Raw genomic sequence first — 20,315 nt, 5'->3', positions numbered from 1 at the left:
GCGTTTACTGGGAAGTTCTAAGGGCTTTGCATATGTTCAATGTCAAGATGATCTGAGATTAGCTTTTCCAAGAAGCTTTCTAATTCTATCAAGTGCGGAGGGCGGTGGAGAGCTCTCCAATTCTAATCCCCACTACTGATTCTCAGCAAAAGTCCCCATGACCTTTGCCATCTTATGGAACCTCACTGTTTCTCTCGTTATCTAGACAAATAGTTGCTTTGATTTTCTCATTCCCCTAACAAAATATTTCCCAAAGACTTCCTCCCCAATCTTCTATGGCCAACGAGAATGCGTTTCATTAAGATTTTACTAGAATTCCATGAAATTGCCCTTAAACACAACGGGCATTTTTACGCACGGCACTTGCACACTGCAGGGTCTCCAGGTCGGATGATCTTCCTGTTTTATCCAGCTCACCTTCAAGGCCCTAGCAGTGTAATCCTCAGCTCACCTACTATCCAACTCACTAACTGTCCAACAGCCAGCGAGAGAACTCAAGGAAGGCAAAGGCAGCTATCCCCCTGCTTCGGAGAACTCTTACCCTGAGCTCTTTTGGACAATCTCTAGTTACACATCACAGTACATAATTTAACGGTAATTTTATCTGCGCTCTTTATTTTTAGACAATTTCCAGTAATATATCATGGTATAATTTAAAGGTAACTTTGCTTATTCCCATTGGCCATTTTCATAGTCTGGTGATGCACGTGTGTGTGTGTGTGTGTGTGTGTGTGTGTGTGTGTTTGTGTGTACGCGCGTGTGCACACCTGGAGCCTAAGGTTGACATCAGGAATCATTCTCGATCATTCTTCCACCTTATTGAGGCAGGGTCTCCACAGTCGATTTGCTCTGGGGAAGGAGTCCCCGTCTCTGTCTTCTCAGGCTGGAATTACAGGTGGGCTGCCTCATAGGCTGATGCAAGAAATGGACTACAGAAGACTCAAGAACGGTGGCTGTTGTATTTTGACACTTACATTTCTAAGGTATTCTTAACTTTAGCTGAATGATCCCCACACCGACCTGTGATGACCCTATCTCCATTCAATGAGTGTGCAGGGAGAGGTCCAGCAAAGATGGATAGGAAACTGTCACAGCACAGGTCCCCTGGCCCAGGCTCTCTTGCTTGCTGTTGATGGTCTTGGGGGCAATAATAGAAGATAGAAATGTTGGCCTGGTCACTGTTTAGGGGAGGTATTTTGTAGTTTCAGGGGAGTAAGACATTCTTTTCTTTAAAGTCGATTCCAAATGGTGGGAGGCAGTAGATTCTGAAATTTTGGGTTGTGAACCAAGTCCAGGAAAGAATATAGGGAGAAACAGTGGCATCTACATGGCTAGATAATGACCTCAAATTGTTTATTTTTAAATAAGTTTTAAAAAATGTTCTTGGTGGACCTGGGTTGTGGTTGGCACATGCACTTGGGAAGCAGAGGGAGGCAAATTTCTGAGTCCAGCCTGGTCTACAGAGCGAGTTCCAGTACACCCAGGGCTGAGAGAGAAACCCTATCTTGAAAACAAACATTTTTTTTTTCTTGATGGGAGAAAGAAAACCATCCCTATCCCAATAAAACTGCACTGAGGTCATCATTTTCTCCTGTGCAGCCTCCATTTTCAGCCTCCTTGGCTACATTCTCCCATGGCTACCCTATGTGTGCACCTTTAGCTCCCAAATCAACTCTTCTGGTTAACCGAGGTGGCCACCCATCAGTAACTGTGCTGCTGCGCCCTTACATTAAACATTTCTACATCTGTGGGCTGGGAAGACGGCCCAGTGGGTAATGGTGTTTGCCCGTCAACCCTGTGACCTCAGCTTAATCTCTGAAACCCACACCATGGGAGGACGGACCCAGGGCACGAGCCACCCTCTCGCCTGCCCAGGCGGACCATGGTACACACCCCGCCCTCAAGTTATTGCTTTTAAGTCTACATGCTTAGTTTTTCTCTAATTTTTCCAGTTTAGTGTATCCTTTCTCTTCCGATTCCAAACCACTGTCTCGGCCGTTCAGGCGCATGGCTTCACTTCAGTAACAGCTTTTGTACTCAGACAGTGCTCAAAAGAACACCGCATTTGACTGATTTTAACTTGCAAAGAAAAAAAATGACACATTTTTAATCAAAGTAAGCAATAATGACAGGTTTTATTTAAAAATTTCCAGTAGAGAAAAACCCTGCTAGTGTTGGAATAAAAGAACTCGCTGTATAAGAGAAAAGGAGAATAGAAAACTTCAACAGAAGAAAACCAAATAGTACAAAAAAACCGAAACAAAATTAAAAAAAAAAACTTTGAAATGGATTCTGATAGAGATCTTCTTCAAACCTGCGAATAATGAACAGAGTTACCAGGTTTGGCAAACAATTTATTTGAAAAATCAAAGCCTATGTCTGTATTGTAAACGCCGTAAGAACTGCTCGTTAAGTCCACGCTTTTCATGTTCCGGGAACTGAGACGCAGAGCCAGTCCGTTTGCGAACAGAAGGAATTACTCATTTGCTCTCAGTTAGAGGAATTAACCAGCTGCTTAACTGCATTGTGGAGCGGATGAGACAGCAGAAAAGAAAGGAAGAAAAGCCAGATAAAACTCTAAAAAACCTGAAACACAGCAAATTCCGACACCAGCTTGTCCGTTTAAGGCAACAGGCTGGGCTTTACGGCAATGTCTACATTTGCAGCTGTCGTTTTCCTCCCCGACCCCGCCCCTCAGATACTGTGTAGACCCACTAGCCATTTGGACTATTCATAACCTCCAAGTATTCTGTATATACATATTTAGCAAAGGGCATATGCCTGACGTCATCCTGACAGCAATACAGTCAGCATACAGCTTCAGAAAGGTTACTACGCATGGCATAACAATTAACCTTTACTTTAAAACAAACAAAAAACCCATTCATTTCTAAACAAATAGTTTTAAAATATTAAGAAAACCCATGAGAAGATGATCAGCGTGGGCTCCGAGCCTGATGAGAGCCCACTCCATAAAGACGATCGGCGCCAACCTTCTGCCAACACCCACACAAAAGGATTGCTCAGGGCCTTTTTTTTTTGCTTTTTTCCTCATAGATAATTTGCCCCTGGCTTGGCCATCTCTTTTCTAACTATTCACAAAGTCCTGCTAAAAGTCAGCATTTTAGTTGATTTTACAACAGAATGTCACAATGTAAACTAAGCGGGTTCTTGATATCAACAGCTTGTTACCAAGGCCTGTCAGCTTCTCCATCCAACGGTTGGTCACAGAGGTCAAGTATCACGGCTCCTTTACAGCTCCCCATCCTGTCTGACTTCTCCGTCCTTCAAGTACATGCAAGGCCCAATAGTTTGCAAGAGACAGAAGCCGAGGGCCCTTTAAGACACCGATGAAATAGGGTTGTGGGGCGAGCCCATCTGGGTAAGGACTTTATCCAGCCACTGGAGAGGGCCATGCAGGTGTATCTCAATCCAGCAGGGGGTGCTAGTAACATCCTGCCGGTGGTACTCCGCTCCCCAGCCCTAGGAAAAAGAAAGCACACTGGGAATCATTGAACTCCTTCATCTCAGTGGTTCAGTAGAAAGTTATATGATCAGTTCCTAGGAGCCGGTTTGTATTCATGGTTATTCCCTACAAGAAAAACACGCCACGCATGCATGCGGAACTCAGTCATTTTTGGGATACACGCTGACCACTCAAAGTCTATCCAAGGACCCCCAGATTACCCCCAGATTTTGTTGGGTATGGTGGTACACATCTTTAATCCCAGCAGTGAGACCTTGTTATAAACAAACAAACAAACAAACAAACAAACAAATATTGCTGGTCTTTGATTCTTAAAACTTTAACATAAATTCAACAGCTGACTGAATAAAAATATTTTAAATATCTATTTCCTATTATGTTAAAACTTTAATTACTTTTTTCTTTTATTGGTTTTTTTTTTAATTTACTACTTACTTATTTTTCAAAGACAAATTCTTACTATGTAACTCTGACTGCCCTAGGACTTCCTATGTGTACCAGACAAACCAGCCTCAAGCTCCGAGATCCACCTGCCTCTGATTTCTGAGCACTGGGATTAAAGGCTATGTTATCAAGCCTGGCTTTTTTGTGGTTGTTTTGGGGTTTTGTTGTTGTTGTTGTTTTAAAATTTATTTAAAATGTATATATGTACCAGCTTGAATAGATATTTATCTTTGAATGCTGTGTGTGAGGCCTATCTGAACCCCTGGTGCTGGAGTTACAGGCTGTTGTGAGCCATCTCAGCTGGGTGCTAGGACCCGAACCCAGGACCTCTGCCAGCACACTACACACTCCTGACTGAGTAATACCATGCCCCTGTGTGTGTGTGTGTGCGCGTGCGTGCGTGCGTTCGTGCGTGTGTGTGTGTGTGTGTGTTCATACCTGGGAGGTCAGGGGTCAACACTGGCTGTCTTCCTCAATCATACCCCACTGTATCTTCTGACACAAGGCCACTTGAACGTGGGGGCTTTTGCCAATTAGGCTAGACTGATGGTCAGTCAGTGTAAGGAGTCCTATCTCTGCTGTCTCCTAAGATGGGATTACCAGTGTACCCAGCTTTTTTTTAAATTGTTGCACGTATGTGTGTGCATGCACTCCAGTGTGCACGTATGTGTGTGCATGCACTCGAGTGTGCATGTGGAGGTTGGTGCACAGCTGTGAGCTCAGTTCCTTTCCCTTCTAGCCCTTACTTTGCTCTGTTGCAATTTCTCTAGAGATAAAAGCTTCCATCTAAGAGGAAAGCCCCTTGATTGGCAACCGTTCTAAGGGGAGGTGAAATACCCCACCCTATAGGCAAACTCTTTAAAACTCAAGAAGCAAACTACACAAGAGCTTTAGGAAGTCCTATGAAATGGACCAGATTCACTAGGCCCCTTTCTCCCCAAGCTGACATGAACATTACAGATTGATATGAACATTACAGATTGATATGAACATTACAGATTGCTCAGACGGGCTGAGCTCCAAGGAAGACAGGCGAGCTAAGCTGCCTAGAAGGGGCTCAGACCAAGTGAGCTTCCGGGAAGGCCCTCTCTAGCCTGTTGAGCTGCAGTGAGCTCTAGTCCCCACGTTTGTGAGCATCACCCATGCTAGGGGAACTTTTGATGACACGAGCTGTCTTTGACTCACTTCTGTTCCTGTAAGTAACCCTAGTAACTCAGTGGCTCCCCAAATCGGACGTCAGTGGTACTCATATTTTGATCTGTCACTGGCTCCCTATCTGGGGTGAGTAGATGTTTATTCAGGTCTCCCCAGGAACAGCATCATGCAACAGCAATGCGACCTACAGGGACTGAACTCGGGTTGCTAGGCTTGTGTACCCAGTCCCAGCTGGCTGCAAACTTGTAGCAATCCTTGGGCCTCGACCTCCCCTATGCTGGAATTACAAGTGTAGGGCACTGTGCCTGGCTCCCCTCTGTCCGTTTTTGTGGCACTGGGGATAAACCCAAGGCTCACGTAAGCAGTACATTCCACCACTAAGCCCTGGGAGAGCTGTCACTCCATTCTCTCCTTACCCTAAATAAACGCAGAAAGGGTGGTGCCAGACAGACTGCTATTGTTTCTTCCCCACTTTGGCAGATAAAACTCTACCTGTCAACCACACAATCTCTTGATTTTTCAGTCTCAGGGGAAACTGAAGGGTAGCGGCTACGACACCCCAAAGTTCTTCCGACACCTCGGCACTGTCTGGAAGTGACAGGCTTCGACCACTCATGTGGTCAGGGTGGTTGGCTACAGGCATCGGAATGACAAATTAGGACACCAATGCTCCACAGACATCACCATGAGAGCCTGTGAGGTCAACAGGACGTCCCTGAAATCCTAGCACTAGTCGGAGGCTGAGGCAGGAGGACTGTGAACGATACAAAGTCAGTCCGGCTACACTGAGTTTGAGGCTAACCCGAGTTACTCAGGGAGACCCTCTCTTAAAAATTTTGTACAAAAATGGTGTCGGTGTGAATAAAAAGAATCAAAATAATTTCTAATTAATCCTTGCTTGCAAAGAATTATGGCTACTAGGGTCTCTGATACATTCCTTTCTCTAGCAATTTTAAGAAACATATCTGAGTGAGAACTTTTAAGACAAAGTTGGGTCACGTGAACTCCACCTGTGAACTTGCATGCACGTCCCTGGGTTTGCACATTCAACAGCTACAGCTGCCATGCAGGTCTGTGTCTTTAGAAAGTGAGTTTTTTGAAGACAGGGGCTGACATCTGACCTTCAATCCGGTCATGAGGCAGAAGCCCCACACATACTTTCTGGGCCAGACTGATTTGGGTTTGTCAGGAACAGTTTCATATTAACACCAAAAACGATCATTTGGGGGGCTGGGGATTTAGCTCAGCGGTAGAGCGCTTACCTAGGAAGCGCAAGGCCCTGGGTTCGGTCCCCAGCTCCGGGAAAAAAAAAAAAAAAACAAAAAAAAACGATCATTTGGACCCCGCCCGATAATGCTGGCAAGTTCCTTGGTATCACTCATCCCTTACAGAGAGTGTGCATGCGAGCTTTCGTTATGAGCATTCGACTTCTTGTTATGTGGGGTCTGTTATTTATAGGTCGCTGAGCATTAAATGAGATTTATTTTTTTATTATGTGCATTTGGGGGTGTCCATGTGCACATGTATGTAGGTACCCATGGAAAACAAAAGAAGTTAAGGTGTTTGAGTTTTGGAGATGGTGCTAGAAGAAGTTATGAGCTGCCGGATGTGGAAGATCAGGACAGGATTCTGGTCCTCTGTAAGAGCACCTCTAGCCCATTACCAGCTTTGGAGTAGTAAGATTTGTCTAGCTTAGGTTCCCACCCACATCCACCCTTGCTTGCACAGTTGCCTCGCTAGTCAGTATTAAATTCTTTTATGTTCCGTTACTAATAAAGCCACAGGAAGCCATATGCATCCTGACGCTAGAGGTTTCAGATGTGTTTTTCCCCTCTTTGTATTCTTTTCAGAATAGCGGTAAAATGTCTGCAGAAAGAATGAAGTCAGTCGATTCTGAACTGCAGTTTTGGGCTGGAGAGATGTCTTAGCAGACTTGCTGCCCCACCAGAGGACCTGGGTTTGGGTCCAGGCACCCGTGACTGCTCACGGTAGCTTATAACTCCTGCTACGAGAGCTCTGACACCCTCTGTGGCCTCCAGCAGCGTGCACACACGTTTTGGTCATAAATATACACACTGACATGAATAAAAAAAACCTTTAAATACCTTAGTGCAAATAAATGTTTTTAGTTGTACAAAAGTAACATTTAACTGCTGGTGTGATCAGTAGGAAACAGATGCCAAGGAGATAGCTTATTGGAGTCAAAACTTCTTCAAGAATTCAATAATCACAGCCCACCAAGGAACCTCAGGCATGGTTACCAAAGGCCCAGATCCATCCAGCCCTACAGACCATGAGGAGATCTGAGAACAACCCGTGTCTCCACCACAGTCCAAACACCCCCGCTCTCAAGGGTTCTTTCTTCCAAACAAAAACCACTTTGGCAAGAAGCTGGTCTCATTTTGTAATTCGCCTGAGCCAAAATGCTTGAGTCAAAAATTAAACGGTGCCTGGGAAAAACGAACAAGGACAGGCCCTGTGGTCGCATTTGCACACACTGTACAGGTCAACTTCTTTAAGGGGTAGAAAAAGGCCTCCTTTAATATTAAAGAGGTGCCACGTTCAGCCAAGGCGGGGAAGGGCGCCTTTGATCTGGGTGATGATGAGCAGAGCACAGCTCTGGAATCACCCGGTGATGAACCGCTAAACAGGCCCGGCGAGAAGGCACAGAGCTTTTGAAGACTGCACATGAAAGACGACTGCCTCGCCCAGGTTTGTAATTAGCGCTCTTCCTCAAGGTAAAGCAGGATAAAGACTTATCTCCGAGGCTTCAGAGACAAGGTGGTTGCTAGAATGTGCTGTCATCAGATGTGCCCTTTTTTAAAAACATTTCATTGGCATCGAAAAAAACTTTCATTTTTAGTGGCAGAAGAGGACCGAGGAGATATCTGTGATAAGCAATGACTCCTTTCTTTGATATCACAGAATTCTCTTGGAACCAGGGCCTTGCTAACTTTTCAATTATACACAAAACACACGATTTACTAGAAATACATTTTAACGAAAAGCATCTGATCAACTAAAAAGAATTTCCAGTATAAATACGTCTTTCACTATTTTTTTTTTTTTTACATCTATTTACTGCCCTCCCAGCCCTGTGTGTGTGTACATGTGGAGGTCAGAGAACAACCTGCAGGAGTTGGTTCTCTCTTTCTACCATGTGGGTCCCAGGAATCAAACTGCTGAAGGCACCTAAACAGTCATGCGCTGACCACAGATCCACAGCCAGTAGGCACCGGCATCCTGTGTATTCAGCCCACAGCCAGTAGGCACCGGCATCCTGTGTATTCAGCCCACAGCCAGTAGGCACCGGCATCCTGTGCATTCAGCCCACAGCCAGTACGCACCGGCATCCTCTGCACTCAGAACTAAGAGCAAAGAACAGGAGGAAGAAAGCTGATCTCACAGGACGGCCATGCATTTAAGCTACTTGTTGAATACATAGCATTCCCTATGCTATGACAGCAGCTATGGGGCTGGGGACATAGTGCAGTGGGGAGAGCACTGGCCTAGTGTCCCAGAGACCCCACAATGGGGCAATGGCAGCACACAGGTCAGGAAGCCTAGCCACTCTGGACGCAGAGCTGACACACCTCCCCAGCGCCATCAACTCAGCCGCCTGGGCAATGTCAGACCCTCTCTCTAGCAACAGAGGTCTGACCAGGGCCAGCAAGATGGCTCAGCTGGGTAAAGGTGCCTGCCCCCAAGCCTGGGGATCTGAGTTCTATCCCTGGGACCCACACGGTGAGAGATTACATCGCTATGTTCCAAAGACAACTTTTTGGACACTGACCCTCTTGTTAGAGGTTTGAAAAAGGAAGATATACCAAGAAGGCGCAGATTCATATTCTGTGAGAGAGTGTGTGCGTGTGGTGGAAGCATGTGCATGTGTGTATGCAGAGTGTTTGTGGTGGGGGAAGCATGTATGTGTGTAGGGGAGCATGTGTGTGTGTAATGGAGGGAGTGTGTATGTTTATGTGTGGAGTGTGTATGCGTGGTTGTGTGTGTGTGGTTGTGTGTGTGTATGTGTGTGTGTGTAATGGAGGGAGTGTGTATGTGTGGGTGTGTGGTTCTCTGTGTGTGTGTATGCAGAGTGTTTGTGGTGGGGGAAGCACATATGTGTGTGTGTGAGCATGTGTGTGTAATGGAGGGAGTGTGTAAGTTTATGTGTGGAGTGTGTATGCGAGGTTGTGTGTGTGGTTTTGTGTGTAGAGTGTGTATGTTTGTGTGTGTGTGTGGTTGTATGTGTTGTTGTGTGGTTTTGTGTGTGTGTATGTGTGTGTGTGTGTGGTTGTGTGTGTGTGTGTGTGTGTGTGTGTGTGTGTGTGTGTGTGTTGTGTGTGTGTGTGTGTGTGTGGTTGTGTGTGTGTGTGTGTGTGTGTGTGTGTGTGTGTGTGTGTGTGTGTGCGTGTGTGTGTGTGTGTGTGTGTGTGTGCGTATGTGTGTGTGTCCAGCCTGAATGAGATGGGTGGGCACCGCTCACCTTCACGAAGCTCATTCGAATAGTGCACATTTTGGTGAGTTCATACACGGTCTCGAACCCATGGTTCACAGACTGCGCCAGTAGCTGAGCGAACTCTTGGTTGTTGAAGATTTTCAAGCTGCACCCGCTGGGGATCTTGCAGACCGTGGTGGGATGAAAGCCATGGTGGTAGTTGCAGTTCCGACTCTGCACGAAGATGCTGCTGTCACTGAGGCACTCCGCATACACCTCTCCTCCGACGTAATAAAGGTGGACTCCTGTGCGAGACGGAGACAGACCGAGTCAGCCGGCTGTTATCTGGATGACAGGTGCCCAGGCAGTCAGGCTGGGCTGCTCTGACAAATCTCTGAGGTAACTATGCTACCCTTGTGTCAGTCAGCATGTCCAGGAAATAACAAAGTCTCTCAAAAATAATAAAGTATAACACTTTCATTTCAGTAAGTATTTAATGTCCCACTTGGCCAGGGTTGAAAGTATATCTGTGCTCTAAAAATAGAGTGCAGTAGGACCTAGAGTTCACTGGGGCATCCTGTGTGTTTAAAGTCCCCTGCATTTATGCCAGGGCTAAATTGTTCAGAAAACTTCAGCGAGATGGAAGTGATGATCAATAAACACGGAGGGATGAAACCCGGGAGGAAGAAGTCCTACTGGGGGCTGGAAGGTGGGAGGTCCAGCTAAAAACAAAAGCTTCAGAAATAGGAAAAAAGGCGCGCACGCGTGTGTATGTGTATGTGTGTGTGTGTGCGTGTGTGTGTGCATGTGTGAAATAGAAGCTCACCAAAATAACCACTACAAACAATGCCTGAAAACGTCTCCCAGCTTAGAATGCCAGCACCCACCTTCAAGGTGGGGAGGAGGGGTCAGCGGCCTGAATCCTTTCCTGCTGAAGGTGGGAGAATCAGTCCTGCAAAGCTGCCCTCTGGATGCCACGTGACTCCCGTCACACAGGAAGTGATTAAAAACAGGGAGAAGGAAAGCTCTCAAAGCCTCCGAGGGGGAACAAGCACCCAGCAAAAGTGGTGTGGCTCCAAACCCTGTCCATGCCTGGGGCACGGCGCTACCGTGACTGTCCAAGGAAACGCCATGCGGCATCTCTACAGATACATAGGGCTAGAAAACTACGGAAAAGAAAAGAAACTTTCTTCCTGGTAATAAAGATGACTTCTCATCTTAGAAAATTAAGGCAGGGTGTGAAACCATAAAGAAGGGAAAATACTAACAATGCTTCAGTGCAGAAAACAATGCTTGTTAGCGTGCATGCACTGTGTTGATTTTGCAATCAGGAAAGCTTCTGAGAAACTTTTAAACCTCTGCCTGACTGCCCTGCTATCAACCGGTCACCAGTGTGGCAATAGCTTTCTATCCCTGCAGTCATGACAAATGTCACTATCCGTAAGAGAGTCCTGAAGTTAAATGGCTCCACAGAAGGCCTTGGAATCACGTGGCCAGACAACTGTTCAGGATGCTCATGTCGGTTTACACCCACAACAGCACTGTGGGCGCGCCGTTCATCTGACCCACATCAGCGCTGATCCAGAGCAAAGTGTTTGCAGCTGGAAAATAATACAATTGTCTTAATTTGCACGTGGGGCTGGGTGTGCACTCCCGGCTTGGTGGCCATTCGAGTGTCTCCTGTGAATTCACTGCCTTTACAGCTCATCTATTTATCCTGCTGCGGTTGTGGGGTTTTTATTATTTTTTATGAGCTATGGGTTCCAGGCCAGATATAAATAATTTATCTTGTGTTTTCCTGTAATTCCTTTTCTTTCAATTTTATTCATTCTATACACTTGTGTGCATAGACAGAGCGACAGATAAGACAGTTACAGATACACCTGCACTCATTCCCACATGTAATGTGTGGTGCAGGACCATTAGGGAAGGATACTGACCTGATGCCAACACCCGACATCGGCTCCCATGCCCACTACAGTACGAGTCTAATTTACTTTGCTCTTTTCTCCACTGCTGATTGACTTACTTGTAATTCTTACAAGCCCTAATGTCAGAATTTTTCTTTACTTGTCCATCCGTTATTATTTTTAACCATTCTTATTAACCTTTCCAAGTAATCGTGGCATCACAATTTAAGTCACAAAACAATATAGAAAGAATTACTGTCTGCTTCAAAGTTTTCACAGTATTCAGCCATTCCTTTAAGGACCAAAGGCTACCTGTATATGCAGTTTTCTCTCTCTCTTTGTATAGTCTGGAAGGAGGTGTCAGGAGAGATAGGCTTTGAGAGTTTAAAGGCTTGTACCATTTCTAGTTCGCTCTCTCTCTCTGTTTTGTGACTGAGGTTCAAGACGTGAGCTGCCTGCTTCTGGTCTAACTGCCATGCTCCTGCTGCCACCCTTCCCTGCTGTGCTGGACTCTGTCCCTCTGAACCATAAGCCCAACTAAGCTCTATTCTCTGATTTCCTTGGTCATGGCTTCGCCATGGCTATACAAGCTTCTAGGTGGACGACTGACAGGGACAGACATGAAGCTCCTCACGAGCTGTCCAGGGTGAAGGGAAACACCACACGTCTATTTCTAGTGGGAGGTACAAGTCAGTAAGAACTTTCTGGAAAGTATATATAACCAAGAGCTTCTGGCTCCACTCCAAGGACCTGTCCCAAGATGACTATCCATTATGCCGTCCACAGTGATGTCTGCACGGGGTTTCTGCTGCTTGTCCGTGGGTCAGGATGTGAGGAGTCCTCAGCTTATCCCTAGCACTGACCCCGGCTGCTTCTGTCATCTAGAACTCGACACTGGGTCCACTCCTCTGGCGCCGGGGTGACAAGGAAGTGCAGCCCCAGAAATCCGCCTGCCTCTGCCTCCCGAGTGCTGGCATTAAAGGCGTGCACCACACCCAACCCCTCAGAATGTCCTAAAGAATGTGGCTTTCTCCTACTTTGGGGGCGAAGTTCCCCTAAAATTGAGTGAGACACACACTCTTCCTTCTGAATGTGCTGACAGGAAACACCATGTTTCAGGTGCAGGCCAATGCCCACGTGTGCTGCGAGCTGTGTTCACCTTAGACTGTCTCCATCTTCCCTCCCTTGATCACAGTAAGATGTCCACCAAGTCCCATCTCAACAGCTGTTTCTCTAAAAACAATCTTAAAACATTTTCTTAAATGGCTCTTATCCCTTGTTGAAATACCCCTTTTTATTTGATCTCTTTCTAGATGTTGATTCTTTTATTTTTTTACTCTGCCTTGCAACTAAAGTAGCTTTTAGAGAAATATTTTAAAACATGCAAATGCTCTATCATAGAACTTCTCTTCACATTTGGCATATATTGATGGTTCTCTGCTTTATTAATTCACTTCCTTGTTTGGTGTGCATGGATGATGGTGGTGGTGGTGTGTGTGTGTGCGTGCGTGTATGTGTGTGTGTATGTGCGTGCGTGCGTGTGAAGCATGGGTGATGGTCAGAGGACAAAGCATGGCAGCTGGCTTTCCCCACCACGCAGTCCTGGGGACTAAGCTAAGGCCCTTAGGCTAGGCAGCAAAGCCCTTACCTACCCACTGAGCCATCTCACCGGCCCTATGCCAATGACTCTTGCTTGGTCTTTACCACAATGGTTGCAAAATGATGAATTTTATAACACTCACTGTCCATTTAGCGGTTGGACTTCCCAATTAATTCATTTCTCTATTAATGATTCCTATGGCTGTACCAGTCAGAATTTTCTAATTGGACAGATTCTCACTGTGCAGCCTGACCTGCCTTGGTTGTCCTGATGTTCTGCTGCAAGCCTCCCCAGTGCTGGCATCACAGGCGTACGCTCATCGCCACACCGGGCAGTATCTTTAGATCCGCTGCTGTGGTTAATTACAGTTGCTCTTCATTATCTGTGGATCTGGGACCCAGTTTCAACCACGCACAGATCAAAATGATCTTTCAACATTAACATGTCCAGGCTGTGCCTCTCACGATTCACTCAACAGTGCGACTGTTTGCCCGCCATGAACTGTGCAGCAGGTGCGACTCTCATAAGGACACTTGACAGGTGACGTGTGATAAATGAAGTCACAGCACTGTGTGATAGAGGGGGAACTGAGCATCCGAGGTTTCCTGGTTCTCGAGGGTCTCAGAACAAACCCACCATGGATACCAAAGGACAAATACATCCTGGTACCAAACTGTACAAAGCGGTGAGGTGGGAGCTGGATGCCGAGAGGCACCACGGTTTCCCGCAGGGGGACAGATATTAGCAGCAATGGGCTGGACCCCAGGTATGTGCTTGTCAACACTTTGTATCTTTGCTTCAGAAAAACTACATGTGTGTTCGGAGGGCACATGGACAGGCTCACATACAGACACGCACAGCAGCATATAAACACGTGCCGTGCCATTAAGTTATGATTTACACTGACACTTCCAAGGGATGCCATGCCCTTTCATGAATGCATGTTCCTTACCTCACAGGGAATGCTGCGCTGATCACCTACCCACACATTTAGCTATTTGTTTAATCACAGAATAAAGGCGTGTAAACGGTACAGAACTGTCTTAATCTACCATTGAATAATTAAGCCTATTAAGAAAAATCGGCAGGATGGCTGGATGGCTAGGTTTGCCACCAAGCTGATGACTGGAATTTGATTTCTGGTGTCCACAGGATGGAAGTAGAGAACTGACTCCCAAAGTCTGTCCTCTGATGGAGACACTCACACACACACATGTACAAGTGCACACATGTGCATGCACACACATGTAATAAATGTAAAAATTATTAAGATATTTTCATAACAAAAACGTTAAAAGAATTGCCCACGGTAGCAAGCCACAGTATCCACTAATCCCTATCCACATTATCAGGGTGGGAAAATCCACTAAGATCATTGATTAGAACAATCTCCAGATAATGTGAATTTGAAAAACTCTTCAAAGCAGTATTTGAGCCTTCACTGGCATTGTCACAGGAATGATGGAGTCACTTATAGAGGAACATTTGCAATGGAGTAAAGGGAAGGTTCACCTTTCCCGATGTGTCGCCTGGTATTTTCAATAGTGGAGTTCCGGTTAACATTGGAGAGCAGCCCAAGGCAGAATCGGTTCTTATTGTTGGAAGGATCGGTGAAACCATCCACCAACACGCTGGTGGAGGAGGCGTGGAACGCTTCGCCCACACGGTTGTTGAGCTCATAGTACACAATAGAGCACCAGTGTTTTGGTTCCTCGTAAGCAACTGCTTGAACATCTGTAAGAAGGGAAGAAAAGGTGGTGTTGCTCACGGTTTGCGCCTGGAGCATCCCCAAACCGAAACCACATTGTAAAACTGGCTGGACATCACCCAGAAGACAGCCAAGGGCGACCACTGTGATCACATGTATCATTTTTGAGAGCTGAAGTACTTCTTATTAAAGGTGGCATTCTCCTTTAATTGGGGAACAATCTTCTCCAATGACTAGCAGAAAACCAAAATACCAGCTAAGCAAGCCCGGCGACAGCATTTGCTGAATACTAAGGACCTATTACCTTCTCATTAACATACAGAAATAATTAGGAATCTCTCTCGCTGGCACACTACCTACGAGAAATACAAGCGACCAATGAAAAACCAAGTGGCTCAGGAATAAGAGGGGCCTGGAGATGTGCCAATGGGGCTGGCATGGAAAGGAGCTACTGTTGGAAAAGCCTTGGTAAACCTCTGCTTTCTCAAAGCACCAGAAACAACTTCTACCTATCGCGGGGAAGCTGCCTGCCTTCCCAAGAGCCAGGGATGGCGGTGGCTGCAGCTGCCGTTTTGCTGTGTTTCTAGCTCAGGAAGAAATCTTGCCAACTGGCCATTCTCCCTCAATGAATCATATCTCTCTCACCCAGACTCCGTGCTAACTTCCTTCTATTTGCTTTAAGTCATGCCGAGCAGGTGTGTTTTGTCTCTCGCTTCCCAGAATGGGCCAACAATGGAAACTACCCAGCTTTACTGACAGGATGCAGCTTGTTCAGTCCGATCTCTTAAGCCCAACGAATCTCCAAACACGAATGCTTTCAACCAAGAGGTGGGAGATGAATCCTTTCTGCAGCAAACCTCCTTCAAGACCCCCAGGCATACAAGCCACACTACATCCAACGTAATTATTAGTGATCTGGGCTTCATGGGACCTCATGAACAAACGGGAAGGATCGCAAGGAAAATCCAGCAGGCATGGTAAAAAAAAGAAGGACTTCCATGTCCTTCGTTAGTAACATTTTGTACTTAAGTGGCTTAGCTGAAAATAAACTATTTCCCTTGTTTTCTAAACAGTTCCCGCCTGTTGCTCCATTGTTCTTCAAGGAGCAAAGCTTCAGTGATTCACCAGGTGCCGGAGCGTGAAGGCGGCTGCGGCCACAGTCACACGAGCCTTTTATCGGCGTTTAGTGTTGTTCGAAATGCTATTCATCTAGTTTAGCCTTGGACACATTTTTTTCCTATAAAAGGCCAGAAAGACTTGTGGGACATATGGTCTTTATCACAACTATTCCACTCTGTCTTTGTATCTCTTGAAAACAGCCATTGATAATGTGTAACAAATGGGCACAGCTGTGTTCTAATAAAGCTTTATTTATAAAAACAGACAGTGGGCTGATCTGTCTGTGGGCTGTAGTTTGCTGACCCTTGCTCTGCGAAAACCACCACAGGTGACAACAGGAAAAAAGCCAACTCTTTTTCCTTTGAAGATTCTAGGTGATTTTAAATTGGCTCTAATGGGGCAACATTTTAAAAGCTGTTTAAAAGGGAAAAAGATCTTAAAGTATGGTCTCTGTTTGGGGTATCAGCTAATCTCGTCAGTACAGATACAGGGTCCACACAGGAAATCTTGCTCCCCAAATAAAAATTCTAAAAATAGGTCAGATAGAGGCTACTCTTTCACACACTTCACTTGTTAACTCCCAACATCTAACGCTGACCAAGACCCATAAAACACAGAGCACCTATAAAGAAAACTTCAAAACAAAATCACTGATTTATATATGCTCCAATTTACTTAACTGTACTGCTAAGGTTTTTTTTTTTTTTTTTTGATAGTATTTATTTTGGAGTCAACATTTCAGGTCGCTGCAAAGTGAGACTTCCCATACGCCCTCTCACCACAGAGATCTGGCATCAGATTGGCATATTCAATATAATCCCAGAGCCTACACGGCCATGTCATCATCCCAAATCCAGAGTGAGCATTAGGGCTTGTTCTTGGCTACAGTGTGTGCGTCTGAACACATGTGAACACAGCATGCTACTATCCTCGTGCTAACACAGGGACAGTGCTACTATCCTCGTGCTACCACAGGGACAGCATAATATTTAAGTCCTGAAAAAGCACCAGTAACTCGGATCCAGTCCAAGGCACCTCTCATTTCACTGAAAATGGGCTTTAGAACAAAACAAGACACGTTCAGCAGCCACACTGCTTCTAATTTCAACTTGCTTCATCCCCGGGTGGAGAGCTTGCTGGAGGCTCCCTCAGAAGCTACTGAGCGGATGGGAGATCTCGCCAGGGCACATGGTACCTCTTGGCATGGGGTAATGTGCACTTGGTATACTGGGCTGAAATGAGCCTGGGGGTGAAGACCAGCCCCTTCCCTGAGGGAAGGTGAACTTCAGTTCAGCTGTAAATTCTTTGAGGGGAAAAGAATAAATTCTTACCCTTTAAATTAATTCTTCTGGTAACAAAGTTAGGCAGGAGGACAGAGAGAGGAAAAATGCACCATTACTTGTCACAACGATAAAGGCTCTAAAATAGATAAGGTGTGTGTGTGTGTGTGTGTGTGTGTGTGTGTGTGCATGCGCACCTCTATGTAAGCATCTGGGTGTGCATGCGTGTGTGCCTGTCTATTCTAACACAAAGGGAACCGTCTGGAAACCTAGCTATATGGATTTCCAGTGAGATCACCAGTGGGAAGTCCGCTCTGCACTACTGCGGGTAGCCCATTCCTCTTGGCCCATTTAAAGACAATTCTTGCAGCACCGATCCCAAGTTACTAATTACTGAAGACCTGAATACGCGGCCATCTAAATGAAAGACACAGGTAATGTAAAACAGGCCTCGGCTGCCCCATGTGCAAGAGCTCTCATATGTACACAGGTACATGAAACAGCTATACAAACCATGTGTCTATTGACACTAAACCATAGATAAATGTATATCTAAATAGTTCTTTGTTTATATTACTTAGCCATTTACAAAAAGTAGAAGCAGATTAGCATGCTGATGAGATACGCCTGTTCGCCTTTTACGGAAACAATAAATCTTGGCTGACCGTTCAGCTCTGACGGATGTATGGCACATTCAGTTGCCTTCAGAGTTTGCCAACGGCATGGTTTTCTAATCACCAAGGCTGAGACTTGGCCTCACTTAACTTCCTAGTACCAAATGGCAAACGGACGCTTAAGGCCATCTCATAGGCTACTGAAAATTCATTCAATTCTGAGACCCCTTAGGAGACTGTGGCAGAGATTTTAGGCAAAGGGCTGGGTTCTAGAGAATTCTTTCCTTCAGGCTTAGAACAACAGTTTTTTCTGTTTTCCAGACAGCTACTGTTTGAAGGTCTATATGACTGAAAGCAACACTTGGACCTGCAGACGACAAACTTTCACAGGGAGAGCGGCAGCTGACTTCACCTCCTCTGTTGATCTCCGCGGGCAGTGGCGGTGCCGTCATGTTCGTCATGTTCGTGTCCATAGGCTGAGAGCCATCCTGGGCCATGGGGTCTTCAGGAGGCAGGTAAGCAGGCGGGGGTGTGTCGGCTACAACGGTTTAAAGAGAAAAATACATGTTTCAGGCATAGATTCTCTTCTGTGTTGTCTCTGTGCACGCTGTTCACGGGAATGCAGGTGCATGCCTACGTGTATGCAGGCAGTCAGAGGTTAACTTTGGGTTTAATTACTGTGGGGAAGAAGGAACAAGTGGGGGTCAGAGCATAACTTGGGGAGTTAGGTCTCTCCAACATGTAGGTTTCAGGGACTCAGTGAAAGCCTTCACAATGGCAGCAAGTGTCTACCCCCTGAGTCATTGGGCAAGCGCTCACCTTCTGTGGGGTGGGGGTGGGGGAAGCAAGGACTCTCGGTGGTCTGGACTCTATAAGCAGGCTTGGCTGACCAGCCAGTGAGCCCCAGGGATCTGCTTGTCCCTGCCTCCCTGTGCTGAACCAGTCCCTTAACAAAAAGGCCTTCCATGGTGGTGTTCAACTGCAAGGATTGCAGGCGGGAAGCAGAGGCAGGATGACGGAGAAGTCAAGGCTAATCTCGGCCACAGTTTAGCATCTAATCCTTTGCAGAGGGGTGAAGGGTGAGCCTAAAGACACTGGACTTAAGGTACAGTTTCAGAAAACGATCGTATCCCCAAACTTTGTTTCCAGTAACAACAGACCCTTAAGTGGGCTCTAGGAGTCCCCGTACCTCTCTAGGACCACGTCACTTTAAACCCACTGAGAAGGACACGGGTGCACACTCTCATGCAGCAGACTCTTGAGAGCCCTCAAATTTCATTTCACTGCTGTAACTAAACTGCCTGACAAGACTTGGTAAGGAGAAACTTCTTTCCAGGTCTCTGACATTAAACCTCTGGGCAGGAATTTGCTACTCACTGAGTCTTGGTTCCCATGAATTTAAGCAATCTCTGCACCATAACCATTTAAGCAATGACTAGCCTAAAAACCCCCAGTAACAGAATAATAGGAGATAAAGCAGTTTAGCTCAGCTGTCTTCTGTTTTAGAATTTACATAGGTCTCCTTCTGAACAGTTTCTAACAAGTAATAAGATTACTGAAACCACATATATTAATGCAAAACTGGTATTTTCTTACTGGGAAATACAAGACTTAAAAACCAAATACAGCTCCTCATTGGCCTGTCAGCCCACCCAGCATGTCCGGCAGAGCCTTGAGAACGACATTTTACCTTAGGGATCCATAAATGCTCGGGTAAATACTTAGGGCAACAGGGCTCCCTGGCGGTTCCCACCACCCCTGACCCTGGCAGAGTCTTAACTCAGCTGCTAAAAAGCTGAGAGCCAGCCGGGCTCCAGAGACCTTTCCTGTACGTCTCAGTGGGCCTCCCCGCACTCCAGCTTCTTGGTGCAGCTCTAAGGTGAAGTCTGCTTTGTCTCGAGTCAGGAGCAAAGCCAGGAGGCTGCTCAACAGAACCGGATGAATTTACCCCAACAGGCGGTGAAAATCTCAGCAGCGCCAACAGGGCTCAGGGCGGCAGGGTCTCACCAACAGTGTTCTACCACCTCCCCCAGGACACGCTCGAGCTTTGCTCCTCCAGCTTTTGCTTTAATCCCTGACGGCCAAGGACAGGAGTGAATCCTAGCAACAGTCTTTGCTTCTCTTTACTGGGGCTCGCCTGGGGTGGCCCCTGCTCAAAAGTCCTCTGAAATGGACCCTGTCATCACCGGCCCATCCAGCAGACCCAGCAGACTTGCCAGGGAATGGGTAGATAGGAAACCATCGAGTTATTACTTTGGTTATCAAAATAATCTCTTCCACCTTCATGCCAAACAGACAGACATAATGCAAAATAAACAAGTTGAATTAAAATAAGAATAATTAAAGAAAAACAAAAAGAAGCAACAATAAAGTGTGGACCACCTTTCAACATGGACATTGAATTAAAATTTAATCTAAAGCACTTTTAGTGGCTCCGTAAACATACCTGCCCGCCCAGTTATCGCCCTCACAGAAATACCCAGATCTCAAGATGATCTTTTGTTTATAGTAGCCTTCCTGCTGTTGACCGTCAAGGATTCTAGCACTAATATTTGAGATGCTT

General features: G+C 46.0%; 1 protein-coding gene across 3 annotated transcripts in view; it reads right to left on the bottom strand.

Annotated features, from left to right (window-relative positions):
• Positions 1 to 2,110: 2,110 nt before the first annotated feature.
• Smad1 (SMAD family member 1) overlaps positions 2,111 to 20,315 on the bottom strand; it is a 61,151-nt gene continuing 42,946 nt past the window's right edge. For 2 of the 3 annotated variants that reach the window (XM_032887448.1, XM_032887446.1), the window contains exons 4-7: positions 18,141 to 18,290; positions 14,544 to 14,765; positions 9,570 to 9,826; positions 2,111 to 3,483 (exon numbers count right to left, since the gene is read on the bottom strand). In XM_032887448.1, coding sequence (XP_032743339.1) covers positions 3,340 to 3,483; positions 9,570 to 9,826; positions 14,544 to 14,765; positions 18,141 to 18,290 — 773 coding nt within the window. In that variant the 3' untranslated portion in view covers positions 2,111 to 3,339. The remainder of the gene's footprint in view (positions 3,484 to 9,569; positions 9,827 to 14,543; positions 14,766 to 18,140; positions 18,291 to 20,315) is intronic. The other variant, XM_032887449.1, reaches the window with a different exon arrangement.

Source organism: Rattus rattus, chromosome 17, assembly GCF_011064425.1.
Source record: "Rattus rattus isolate New Zealand chromosome 17, Rrattus_CSIRO_v1, whole genome shotgun sequence".
NCBI classification, from domain to species: Eukaryota; Metazoa; Chordata; class Mammalia; order Rodentia; family Muridae; genus Rattus; species Rattus rattus.
The sequence above is the reverse complement of the archived record's forward strand: the minus strand, read 5'-3'. Positions and strand labels throughout refer to the sequence as shown.